This window comes from Bacillus rossius, chromosome 5, assembly GCF_032445375.1.
Source record: "Bacillus rossius redtenbacheri isolate Brsri chromosome 5, Brsri_v3, whole genome shotgun sequence".
Taxonomy (NCBI): domain Eukaryota; kingdom Metazoa; phylum Arthropoda; class Insecta; order Phasmatodea; family Bacillidae; genus Bacillus; species Bacillus rossius.
Genome location: NC_086333.1, coordinates 55,039,850 through 55,054,467, shown reverse-complemented (window position 1 = coordinate 55,054,467; position 14,618 = coordinate 55,039,850). Strand labels below are relative to the sequence as shown.

The 14,618-nt window shown below is 34.0% G+C and overlaps 1 protein-coding gene across 1 annotated transcript in view; it reads left to right on the top strand.

The window, feature by feature from the left end:
* The window catches only part of LOC134531818 (carbonic anhydrase-related protein 10), a 717,638-nt gene that overhangs the window by 571,116 nt on the left and 131,904 nt on the right, over nt 1-14,618 (top strand). Inside the window, exon 5 of the mRNA XM_063367772.1 lies at nt 9,628-9,819. Coding sequence (XP_063223842.1) covers nt 9,628-9,819 — 192 coding nt within the window. The remainder of the gene's footprint in view (nt 1-9,627; nt 9,820-14,618) is intronic.

Below are 14,618 nucleotides of genomic sequence, written 5' to 3'. Positions count from 1 at the left end.
GCCGAAATACCACAACGCCGAATACCATAACGCCGAATGCCAAATCGACCGCAACGCCGAAAGCTTTAGAAAACTGCTGTGTACCGCAACGCCGAAATACAGTAACGCCGAAAAATGTTGCTGCGGGGAGTCCCCACAGGAGAAAAATGAAAAACAACTGAATGAATTTGTGTGTGTTTCTTAAATGTATCTCAACGCCCAAATACCACAACCTAACCTAACCTAGGCTAGCCTAACCTAACCTAACCTTACCTTACCTAACCTTTGTGGCAGTCCTGCAATGACATTTTTCGGCGTTGTGGTGCGTCCCCTGTGTTAACAACCGCGGTGCTGCCACCTGGGGCCGGTGGCGTGAACCACAGTTCACAAAGCCAAAAGGAAACTTTATACTAACTCTCTAATGATATTATAACAAGTAGGGCAGTGGTTTGATTAAAAAAATTCATTTTTTTCGAAAATCAGTTCTAAAATCCGGGGGTTACATTCTGCAAATCGAATGATTCTACAGTCGACTTAGCTGCTCCAGCAACGACTTCTAGCGACAGATTATTTGCGTCGAGACATGTATATTTAATACGCTCGGCAAAGTTTTAAATGATATTTTTTCCTATTATACCTGTATTCTCAACACCGAGAACGCATTATTTTTCTCGTTACTGAGGTTAGATGTTAACGCATCTCAGGCGATACCAAAAGACACGTTTAAAAATATTTTTTTTAAAATAATAATTAATAGCAACGTACAATTTTTTAATTGCGCGTTATGTGGCCAACTTAAGGACATTTTTCTTAATATTTTCGGATGACAGCAAAAAAAAAAAATTGTCAAAATGGCTTAGTAGTCGAAAAACAGTTATTGTCTCAATATGTAATTACTTATCTGTCAACTAGATTTTAAACTTAATTCAAATAGGCGCGAGTGCCAAAAACTTGCTTCCGCGGAAATAACTTCCTGAATATCAATTATCTTAGCACCGAAAAACTACGATGGAAATTTAATATCAAAAGGTTGGCCATTTGCCTCTTTTTTAAGATCATGTTCATGGGTCAGAGAGTATTTTGATGAAATAATCGTGAATATTTGGGTTTTGGACAAATATATGCATATATGTGTATATATGTACTTATTCAGCTCTTTAATTGATTGGATAAAGCTAGATACTAATATACAATATAAAATGGTTCTTTATTGTTTCCAGAAAAATGACGAGGTTCTTTTGATAGTTAACTTATTTTTTTATTCACTAAATAATAGTTTTGTTGAAGCAACAAATATAAATATTCCTGGTGCCCCGAAATATTTAGTGCACTCTAAAGCTAAAAAATTTTTTTTTTACACTGTAATTTTATTTTTGTGTAATTTTTAAAATAGAGTGATCGGTGTATTATAAAATAAGTTGTTAATCTGAACAAACAGTTATTGTTCTCTCCAAAATTGTGATAAACTTGGAGCTGTAGCTTACCTACATCTTATATTTTTTCATTAATTATGTATTTAAATAACTACAGCCAAAAAAATTGTAAAACATGTCTTTTTTACTGAATTACAAAAAAAAAAAACTTCTACTGAAGGTGGTAAATCCCTAACCAAAGCACGATAAAATTTATAATAGATTTCAATTAACTAAACTTTTCTACACGTGGCAAAATATTTTATAATATTTAAACAAAAGGAATTAACAAAAAAATAAATCATTTAAGTAAAAAAATTTAAAAACATTTTGATAATCACTTAATTTAAAGAATAGCACCCATAAAAGGAACCGAGCCAAAAATGTATTATTAAATAATAATAAAAAAATCCCTTTTGTTTAATGTAGGTCCATAAATTCTTGACTTTTTCAGACAACTTAATTGTTGAAGAAGAGTAAATAAAAGTATTAATAATGTGTTTGAAATCAGTTTCAACGATAAAGGTTAAGGTGTAATTGTTGCAGTGAATGTTTTTATATCAAATAAAAACTTTGACAGGAGATAATTCACTGACGCATGCCGCTAGAAGAATCGCGGAACGCGATTTTGAAGCACTTATGATAACGCCAACGAAACATTATGTACTGACTTCAACTCAGTTTGAAATCTGCGTTTTTAAAAGTCTTTCGTCACGCGCATTTGCCGCATTTATTGGCCGCTTGGTTTCTTTTGAACGCCAATGCGTTTGTTGGAAAAAATCATTCTTGATCTACACTTTCCATTCCTTTTTATTTTAGTGTTGGATTTTAATTTGTTTCTGTTATTTAAGTATTTTGTGGTGTTACTGTAATGTAAATAAGGTAACATTCCTAAAAAAAATTATAGGCCTATTTACCCACTTCTTAGTTGCCAACTGTCATGACAATAATTAGGCTACTTACTTGGAAACTACCGACTTTACCATGCTTCAAACAGATTAAATTAAAGGGAGCAATTTTATTTTAGGAAACATTATCGAAAAACTAAAGTAGGTATATTAAATTTATCCTTAGCTCCAGAAAAGGTTAATTGTATCTGGCCTATAAATTCTATTTTATTCAAGCAGTACTGTGATGGTACTATGGCAAAGTTTATTACAGAAATACTGGAATCAATATTTAAAACAAAACTGTTTAAGCTTGCAAAAATTTATGTCAATATATTCAAATACATACGCGTAAACTTCATGAATATTCGGTTTAATCGGCCAAATTCAATAAAGCAGTTCGTTTGGTTACATTTATCATATTTTAGTTTGAAGTAATGCTTTATCAAACGAAACCGTATTAAACAAAACATAGCTTTCTTCCATACCGTAGGTATATATTAGCTGTATAACGGCGAAAAATGTTTGTAAACGGTCCAATAGTTATTTTTTTTTTGTTTTTGCTACGCTTATTTAAAACTAACGTTTTATTTATAATATAAGTTAGGATTTTTTTTAGAAAAATAAATTTGCAAAGTGCTTTTTACGTGTAAAAAAATTAACAATTTTGGATCAAGTTAGCTTTCTTTTGCCTGAAAAGTTTCTTAAACGTAATCTTGCCGATGGAGAAAAAAATATATTTTCCCTCCGTCATCATCCAGTTAGAAATATCTCGTAAACAAAACCGTACTAGCCCCATGACCGGTTGTTTTGTTTTCTTTCACGGCTGTAGTTATTTCATGTTGGATCGCTATCAGTTCACTGCCGACACGGAGCGGAAACGTAGCGCCGAGTTAATTCCCGAGAAGACGAAAGTCATCGCCAGGCCTGGTATCAAACGAAAAAAACACCGCTGCGCCATCAGCAATTCTAATTGAGGCTCGCTCGGGAAATGAGCGCGGTGTTCCTCTGCGATTGCGTTTCAAACAGCCGTCGGCCTGGAATCATAACTCACGCACCATCAATGATAAGAGACCCCGGGGTCATTCGTTGCACGGCGTTATCTGCATGAACTGATTGCTTTTAATATTTTGTTTTTGAACAGCCCAGTGGCAAAGGCGTCCGTTTTAATATGAACTGAAAGACGTCATTTTGGTTGCAATAGTTTTATTTAGGCCATACAATTTCCTTTCGTTCATTTGGATTATTTAAAGCATAGTTAACACTGACTTCCAAGAGTTGTTTTCCGTGTAACTTCACTGTCATTTAGATAGTATACAATTAATGTTTTTGAGTGAATACAACTTTAATATAACTTCAATACAAACTTTGTTGTTTTTTTTTTCTTTTTTAAATATTTTAATGTGTGGACTCTATCAACCTTAATTCCATGTTGATTTACTATTATTATTTTCTCGCCATTACTTCTAGTCAAGGTATATTTCGGTAAATTTAACACTATCCTTAGTTTGTGTTTGTTTTTCTGTTACACAACCCGTATTCCACGAGGAAGGTTTCCTTGGAAGGTCTTCCATGCCAGTTGGTATGGATGATTATGTGGAAGAATTAACAGAGAGTTGGATGTTTTCATGGAGGTTTTCTAATCGGACGTGTTTGAATTTATGTGGCAGGTTTCGTAAAAGGTTGAAGTTTTATCCAATCAGAATGAAGAAGTGTGACCCTATTGTTGATATTGGTAATTTATTTTGGAGGGATTGAAAACTTTTTGATTGTTGATTTAAAAAAATCGTGAACATGTGGTCTGTTGAAGCAGTTACAGCATTTTGCGACAGTTATGAGTAATATCCATGTTTATATAATACAAAAAGTATTAACTATCATGTCATTTACACTCAGTCGTTCAGTATAAACGTTTTTAAAGCAATTCTTCCGGCAATTTGATCTCTTCTGCAGTATCTATTGCTGCCGCACTTACAAGCAATATTTGTCAAATATAAAATATATTATAGTATTTGTTCAGAGTCTCATCACGCACAAGCTACAAGCTAGATCTATACCAATCACAATTCTACGAGTGAAAGTTTCTTCCATATAAACATCCAAACTTGCTGCCATGGAGACTTGGCTAATCGTTTTGCAGAAAGCTTCTGGTGGAGCCTGTATTAAACCTTCCAACGTGGTAAAGCAACTTAAGTGTTATACAGTACGTGTGAAAAAGCGTGTGACAGCTATTACAAACTCTCACACGCCTTTTTACACCAATTATAAAACCCTTAGGAAATATCCGAGAAAAATATTTGTAACAAAAAAAAACTGTAAACTAGGTAGTGTGTTAAATTTACAGAAACAGACATTAACTAGCGGTGATGACCAGAAAATGCAACCCTACCTTGTGCATCCCTACCTTAACGAAGGAAAATTTTCCAATAAATATTTTTGAAACCAATATGGCGTCTCTCGGATCTTATCTCGTCTCCCCCTTAACGAGTTTTGTTGCTAGTCTCGTCTGACCTTCTGCCCGAAAGGATGAACACAAGGTCGACCTATGCGCTTTCGCTAATCGCATTTGGCCTTTGTGACTGGTGCGCGCACACTCTCCGCTCTTTCGCGATGACGTAAACTCGAGAACTAACGATGTGTGATTTGAAAGTTCGTTTTCATTAAAACAGAGGGAAGAATTGTTTTTCTATGATACAATTGTTAATACATACGTTTTCTCAGACACAGATCATGGCAATTTTTTAATTCGAAACACACACTTTTCTTCCTTAATTTAAATTTTTTGGTAATATTAGTTCTAAAATCTCAGTATCATGCTACTCATAATTTTCTGGGAAAACCGGAACAGGCGATGCTATTATTGGTGGAATTTTAAAGTTGTAATCTTATCGACTCAAATTCTTACCAATTGCTTTTTTTTCTTTTCACATTTGTGATGTCAACGTGACAAGATTTCCAGACGCGACAAACTTTTCGATGGTTTTTTTTTTTTAATTTTCATCATCCCGCAGGTTGGATGTTTCTGAAATGAGCGACAAAATATTGTCCAATTATAGTAAAACTAGTGCATTTGTATTACATCATACTTCGTGCACTTTTTATGTTATGTCAACTAAATTTGTTCGTGAAATATTTAATACGTTTATGCATAGTGAAATTTACGAATAAATATTAATACATTTAGAATTAAAAAAATATATATATTATAATTAAATTTTAACCATAAACAGATTTAATATTTTTTTATCTGGATGTAATAGCGAAAAATATGCCCGTAAAAATTAATATGGTCACAATTATTCAAAATTTTGTTTGTTCACAATTATTAAATAATTAGTTGTCGCATCGCGTCCTTTGCATTGCGTCTTTCACACTTTTGAATACCAGCATAAACTTTTTTTTATTTAAATTGTTTTTATCGAGTAAATTCGTCTACTGTATCTAACTCAGAATTTGTAAAGTAATTTAAAAAATGTATACTAAGTGCATTAAACATTTACATAAAATATTCATTAATTATTTTATAAAACACATTTAAGTTTCGAAAAAAATATTTACCTTTAACTAACAAACTTCATACATTTTTAAAACAATTTTTTATGGAAATACGCCAATTTTTTTTTTCACTGTATGTAAACTTCACGGAATACGATAAACGTAAATGTCTAACAGAGATGGCCGGACCCACAAGTAGCAACATTAACACGTATATAGTTAATTTTTGCCTTTTACTTTAATAATATCATAATAAAAATATTATATAGTAACGTTAAATCAGTTCAATAATGTCAAAGATTTTTGTAGGAATTATTTACGGACTTATTTCAGTCGTATAAGCAAAAACAAATATACAACCATATAGGACTACTTAGCATTATAATATGTTTTAAAATGTTTAAGGTTAATATTTTACTATTGGCATGGAAATATAAATAATTTATAACGCGTGGTGAGATTCATATTATTAAATTAAATTTATAGTGAATTTTAAAAAGATGGGCAGTACTTTGAAAATTTTCTTGTCAAAAACAAGTCCAAAGCCAGAATCTATTAGACTGCAACTTATAGTTTGAAAAATACGTTAAATATACCGCCACTTTTGAAATGCTTTAAAGAACCAACCAAAGTTTTAAATATTTATGACGCCATGTTCTATCCAACACTATTTTCTTGGCTAATAAATTATAGGTATTTAAGTTTCTGTAACATTTTCTTATGTCTATTCAAGTTTACAAAATGTACTCCAGGATAATTTCACTTTTAATCGTAGACTTTGGCACACCAATACACTTAGTACATTACCCTATATTCGCGAAACATTCACGGATGCATGTTGGCACACGTGGGTTCGCCATCTTGACGACTTTGGCTCGTGGCTATAGAAGTTCCTGCATGCATGCGCATTGAACTTTCAACCTGTCAAATTTCCGTTGTATATTATACGCTTATTTATTTGCATTTATGGTGCATAATAAAATTTTCCCCTCAACGCGCCTAAAGAAGTATAACCCCAAAAACGCAGGCAATGATAATTCTGGTTTTTGGAGGTAAATGTCACATGTTCAGCGTTGAGGCAACTACGTGCGACTCGTTCGGTACTCCTATTATTCAGAGCCGTAAGATATCAATAGTTCCATCGTGTTAAACATAATTATACTCATGTTTACAAAAAAGGTATATTTATTTACCGTTGTTCCCTGCAATGAATACGTTTAAGTATATTACCACGCTTGGCGTTATTTTTAAGAATAGGTACTGCGTTCAATTTGGCGTCCGAGCTCCGTATTACAAGTTTATTTGCAACATGAAAACACACGAATTTTCTCGTTATCGCGAGGGTAGTTGTTTACATATCACTGGGGAGTACTGAAAGACTTATTTTTTCTTCGATCAATTTTCCCCAATGCAGTAATCATTCGAAAAAACGAAAACTTTTTGAAGTTTGTCATCACATTAACCCTTGCTTGTTTTACAATTCTAAATAAAAAATTACAAAATTATATAACTACCAGATTTATGAAAAAATATTTATGAACTGAGATACGAACGACAGAATAGAAATATAAAATTAAAAATATAACTTTGAAATTCATTCCAAAAGTAAATGAAGTTCTATTCTTAAAAGCCACACATAAACCACGGTTGGTTATATGAGGAACCCCCCCCCCCCCCCCTTATGGTAGTCATACGACCTCTCCCTCCCCCAAATAATGCGCGCAAGTCTGACGCTAACAGTGAACCACAACGGTCGTTTACTGTTTAAAATGTCACTTTGAAATATATGGCAAAATTAAATAGACCACTTAGTAAGTAATACGCTTTTTGAATGCGAAAATGGTACGCCCTGTCGAAATGGATAGTCAGCTAACCGAGGTTTATGGTAATGCAATGAATGAAACTTAAGTTCGAAAATGGTGCATCATGTTTAATGGAGGGCGAAGAAAAACTCGATTAATGCTTGAGAAAAAATTCAACAGATGATACGTTTCACTATAGATGGACTCTGTTCTTTTTTTTTAATTTTAAGAACTTTTTAAACCTTGGTGGTAACTGAGTATGCAGAAAAATATTCAAAAAAATGACAAATATTTAATTTTCATGGCGGCTATGTAGAAAGTTAATGTATTATATTTATAATAAGTATTTAATTATTGCTTAAATAAAAATATTGTAATGAAACAAACGTTGTTTACTTTAAAATGACCCTCGTAGTAAACATTTTGATGATAATGAAACTGAACGAAGGATGCGACCCTGCAAAAAAAATAAAACCTTTTCTTTTACAAAAGGTTCCTTAGGAAACCAATTGTAAAAAATGTTTTTTAATACCACAAGAAAGATATTGCAACTTTGAATGAATAATTTTTGCATAATATGAACTACGTTTTTCGAGAAAATCCTGAGTATTTCTTACGAAAATTGTCAGATAATTTAATACTTTAATTGATGTTTCATTCAAGCATTACATTTTTAAGCAGTGAGAAAAAAAAGTCAAATTTTCAATAATTTGACTCCATTTAGTTGCTTCAAAAAAACTTTAACTATTGGAGATACTGTAACAAACTCAAAGCATAAATGTCCGGGTGAGAATCCCGAAACCAGTTTGTTTTCACGTGAAAATGCAAATTTAAAAAAACAAAACATCTGTAACTTTTGCATGATTGCATCTGTTCCATCTACAAGGAGAAATGGCATGTTTTCCTTGGCTCGAAGGCCGGCTCACCCTCCCGCAAGGGAGTCAAATCACGGAGAACCCACTGCCTGGACCAAAGAGGCTGAGGAAACATGTTCCCCCCCCCCCTCCACCCGGTCAGCACGTGGCAGTCGGGGACGCACCACATCGCCGAAAACCATAACGCCGAAAGCCAAATTGACTACAGCTGGAAAACTGCTGTGTATACCACAACGCCGAAATGCATTAACCCCGAAAAATGTCATTAAAGGACTGCCATAAAAAGGTTTAGGTTAGGTAAGGTTAGCACACAAATTCATTCAGCTGTTTTTCATTTTGCTCCTGTGCCCCCCCCTTCCCCCCTTCCACGTTAGCAACATTATTCGGCGTTACTGTATTTAGGTGTTGTGGTACACAGCAGTTTTCCAGCTGTCGGCGTTGCGGTCAATTTGGCATTCGGCGTTATGGCATTCGGCGTTATTGTACGTTCGGCGTTGTGGTATTTCGGCGTTGTGGTAACGACACGTGGCAGTCACCTTGAGGACCGCGAGGTCAGAGCGTGGGCGGTGGTGTTCAAAGGCGTGCCCACACATTTCCATTAGGGGGGGGCCCCTGCTAATTTTTTTTAAATAGAAGCTGAATTTAGAATGTTAAATAGCCTAAATACATTCACTCATTGCCGTGTTTATATTTTTGTGCAGTATCAACGAGATATGTTTATTATTTAATATTTATATTCGTATAATTTTAACAAACTTGAAAGTATGTTTTTTTTTTCCTTCCATAGACATTGTTTTAAGGGTACTTACACATTTTTCCCTCTCGAATTTTCCAATAGCTTGGTCCAATTGTACCTTGAAATGAACTTCTTTTTAGTTGAATTCAAACACAGCAATTCAGACAACAGAACTTTATCAAACCTCTTAATGTTTTTTTTTTGCTTGGCCATTTTACGGGTCTTCGTGTTTTAAATGAACTAAGGCGGCTGTATTTCCAGAACGATAAAATGTTTTTAAAATGTTGTTAATTAGCACGCTGCAACACTGAAAAAACAGTTTTTGAGTGTCACGGTGCCAGGAATTTACGAATATTAACGAACGCATTAGAGGAAATGCCGATCTGGCCCAGCTGGCCCCCCCTGTAGGCACGCCTATGGACTGGTGGTGTTGTGGCGCAGGTGAGCGGCTCCATCAGCAACACGGGCCACAGCGTGGTGTTCACGGTGGACAACGCTACGCGCCACCACGTGAACGTGACGGGCGGGCCGCTGTCCTACAAGTACCAGTTCCAGGAGATACACGTGCACTACGGCCTGCACGACGAGGCGGGCTCCGAGCACAGCATCAACGGCTACGCCTTCCCCGCCGAGGTGAGTCCCCCGCCCCGCCCCCGCCCCGCCCCGCTCGTCGTGTAAGAGGCGCGTCTGGAAGGTTAGGCACCGTTCGGTCATCAAAAAATAAAAAAAAATTGGTCGTCTGTAAAGTCGGTTCACGGACGATAGTTTAACGTGACAACGTCATAAAAAAAAACATCGATGAAATGATCGCATACTTTTATGAATAAAATTGAATCATTTATTATTTTAATAATAAAAGAATAAATACTTGATATTATACTAGTAATCAGAATTTTTAAATGCAAGAATAAATAACCTTTATTGCCGAAATTGTGTTGTAATAAGCAATGAAAACAACATTAACTTTTCACTTCACTTTATAAACAGTCGACGAAACCGTTCACGTGTAGATAACTTGTAATTAATTTTAAAAACTGGCGTTTACCTATAAAGTTTAAATACAATTATGTACAAGTTTTCATATAAATAAAATTGTAATCAAATATTTATCATCAATTATATGAATCACCATAATTTTTTTAGTCAATTTTAACATAACCTATTATTACTGCACTCGCCGACAGCGTAACGGAACACAGCGTAACGGAAAAATGAACGTAACGGGACACAGCGTAACGGAACAATGACCGTAACGGGACATAGCGTAACTGAACAATGTGTGTAACGGGTCTCTTTTACCTGCGAGCAGCCGGCGTTCATCGATTTATTAGACGTTGTCACGTCAAAAAAAAATAATCTCATGTAAAAAAAATGTTTTTATTGAAAGTTTCACATAGTCACCGCCATTGAGTTCCAAGCACTTTTAGCAACGCTCTGTTTATTTAATTCCTCCGCAAAGAAGTTCGCTGCCTGGAAATTAGACCAGTTGACAATTGCAATTCTGTACATTTTGTTTGAAATTATTGACACAAGTCTCATTAAATCAACCAAAATGAAGTCCTTCTTGTTACAAAAATAAAGACACTAAGCCTTTTATTCGAAATTGGTTGTCTGTAAAGTCGGTTTATGGACGATAGTTTAACGTGACAACGTCATAACAAAACATTGATGAAATGATTCCATACTTTTATGAATAAAATTGAATCATTTTTATTGAATTATCACTATTTTGTATGGATACAAAGAAGGAGTAAAATGAAATCTACAATTTAATTGATACATTTACTTTTATTTGCACTCACTAATTCAAACATGTTTATTACTTTAACGAACAGATTATTTTAACTATAACTTTTATACATGTTTGCTATTTAACTTCTTCCAATCTGTGTTATTCTGTTAAGGATAGGACGATGATAGGAAAAGTAGGAAACGAATGGGAGTGCTTCAAGTTTTATGTGCCTCGAAAAAGTCAAATGGTTGTTCCAATCGAGTGGTATAGAGATAGATACGGCGCAAGCGTACAATGAGCGTAACGGGACAATGTGCGTAACGGGACAATGAGTCATCCTTTTTCGTGCGTGCAGCTGGCGTTCATCGATTTATTAGACGTTGTCACGTCAAAATGTTTTTATTGAAAGTTTCACATAGTCGCCATTGAGTTCCAAGCACTTTTAGAAACGCTCTACCTGTATATTTAATCCCTTTTTCATAGAAGTTCGCTGCCTGGAAATTAGAACAGTTGACAATCGTAAATCTGTACATTTTGTTTGAAATTATTAACACAAGTTTCATTAAATCAACAAAAATGAATTTCTTTTCGTTACAAAAAAAAACGGTAGCGATAATTTTTAGACTCGAGTACGGAGATTGTACTTAGACTACACGTATTGCGCATTCGAAGTCCATGATACCTATGGCCGTAGCGTCCGTTCCATTCCCAGGCGGTGAACGTCTACGCAGAATGGGTTAGATAAAATAGTAGAGCGTGTTGAGAATAGTGCTTGGAACGGAATGGTCACTACGTGAAAATAGGATGTAGATATGTAATAAAATAAAACTTCCAATAAAACTTTTTTTTTCATAAGTTAATTTTGTTAATGACCATAATGTTACTTAATTTCACGACATGCCTCGTATTTTGTTTCTTGTATTTCGTCTTTTTTTCCACATATTTTTTCAAGAATTTTACAGCATAAACAATTTTTAAATAAGTGTTTCTTTTGGTTTTTTTTTATGTCATCAATAGCATGTACTGAAAACATGAAATCATATAGTCTTCGTCTTAAAACTCGTCATCAATATAACATTAGGTTTCTTATTAACTATAGTTAACTGAATTTCTCAATGTTTTGATAAAACGTAATTTTTGTTTATTTAATGAATGATTAACTAAAAATTAAGTTTTTATAATACGGTTAATCCGAAAACTGTTGGTACAACACATAATTTTATGCTTTCAGTACATGCATGGAGTGACATATATATGTTCCTTTAAGTTCATAAACACCATTAGCTAAGGACTCGTATAGAATAAAATAATAATAATTGTTGGATACTACACCCTAAAGTGCGACGTTCACTGGTGTTTATAGCGCTGTGTCGCCTCTAAGTGCAAGTTGTGGACTGTTGCAGTCTTCTCGTCGTGCTTAGGTAAACTGCGAGATTTGAGCGGTAACCAGAACAAGAAATGACGGAGAAATGAAGATAAAGGTGTAATGTAAAGACCTTGAGTGCTGTCAAGAATCTTCACCGGGTGTTTCATGTCTAAAATTATTTTGAAACCACGCGTTCAAGACATTTTTCACTCACTTGAAAAATACAGTTTCAAAACCAAAACTTAAACAGAACTACTAATCATCCTCGGAGTTTCTTTACATACTTTTCGTAGCAGAAATGATTTGGGTATCTCGAGCAGTTTCTAACACGCATATTTTTTCCTGAAGCTCGGAAAAACCGTATGCATTCCAGGTAATACTCTGCCACACTGTCAAACTTTCGCTCCTGACACCTAATAAAGTTGGTAGATTAATGTCGGAGGCTCATGACATGACCGAAAACGTCATCCGTGCGGACGTGGCAGTTCTTTGAAAGTTGGAAGAACAGAGTCTCGCTCGAATTTATTGGATTCAGGATGGGTTCTAAAATATGTCGGATGTTGGATGGAATCGGCCGATCTGAATAGTGCCCAGCGAAAACTGGAAATTGTGTTGGTTTACGTCACAACGAATCTTTAATGTGACGTAGAAAACATGGTCAATAAAACGTTTATAAAGTTTAAATAACACAAAAGAATATTGTTAATATGAATTTTGAATTATAAAATATTTTTTACTTTAAAATGATGTCTCCATAAGTCTTAAAAAATTCAAATCACTTAGTTTATTGTGAGACGAGAATTAATGTGATTTCAGTTCAAATTTAAAAAAAATGCCCAGCACTGTGATAGAGTATTTTAGTATCAAAACCAGATTATGATTGAAAAGTTTTAGTTAGCTCTGTTTAATAGTAAACTTTGATATTGTGATATGATTTAAAACTTATTCCAGATTTTATGAAATAATTAATTTTATGTATAAAATATTTAATCCACATTTATTCCACTCATATTATCTTCAACGCTATGTTCAAATATAGTTTGAGATAAAAGTTTAAACAGTGTTACAGTGCCTTTATTAGCGGTTCCGATAACGTAGGTACGGAGTGCATGCGTGTTTCAATAAATCTGGAAGTCATTCCAACTTAAGTTATTGGAAAATACATGTAAAATTCAAGTTTCTTTTCGCAGCCAGGGTAGAATCAATATTATTGCACAAAATAAGTTTGATGTCATTCCTTGAATGGCTGCTGCGACATCGTACCCGCTATCATTATTGGACACGTTGTGTGCATGATTGTTATTCGTCTAGTCCTTTAGGCGTTTCAAACAACCGGTTGTACACTGATAGAGGTCATTAAAATTTATAACTGTAGGCTGAATGTAGAATGTTGCAAATCAGAAAAGCAATTTTTTTATGTTTGTTGTTATTGGTTAGCAGAAACAAACCGTAACTGTATAAAAACTAATGAGAGTTTTTTTTTAAATTGTTTAAAACAATCTAGCTACGGGGAATCTTAATAATCCCATTATGAAGTGGAAATCATTCAGCAAAGATATTTACAACACGCCAGAAGTTAATCATTACCAGTAAATTTCATCACAAAAAATATATACATTTGCATTCCGGAGGGAAAAAGGAGGGCTGGGAATAGTTCTCATTTTGACTTCAATAACCAACACGACAAATATTGCACGTACCCAGCCCATAAATTTTTATCTTCATGATACTGACGTTAGACATATGTAAGCTCTTGTCTTCTATGCACAAGGCTGCATGTCCAAAATTAAAAAAAAACATCATATTTATAGAATATTTAATGGAGGATAAAATAATTAAAACGAAAATATAAAATTTTAAAAATAATTTGTAATTCTTACAATAGAAATATTTTTGAAGTATATGTTCATTCTCACCTGCCAGCATTAGAAGTGGTTTTATACCAACAAATTTTTTATTACCTGTTAAGATGTAGTTTGACGCAAAATATTAACCATAGCGATTCTTCAAAATTATTCAAAATTAAAAACCAGACAGATTCGCAGTTTCTGTTAAATCTGAAAATAACGAATCAAGTGGTAAAATGGTTTTTCAAATACATTTTCTTTAATTTTGCATATTTTCGTTAAGCACATGTAACATTATGTAGAAAGATTTAAACTATAAACTCATTTTGTTTAGAATTTTTTTCTGCTTTTGTACTACTTCGTATCTTCAAAACTGAGACAGCACTGTCCGCGCTGTCTTAAAAAATGTATATATATTAAATTGGGCCTGTTTAAAAGCAGTCTTTATTTAGTAATGGTAATTACAATTAACATAAATCAGAAGCCC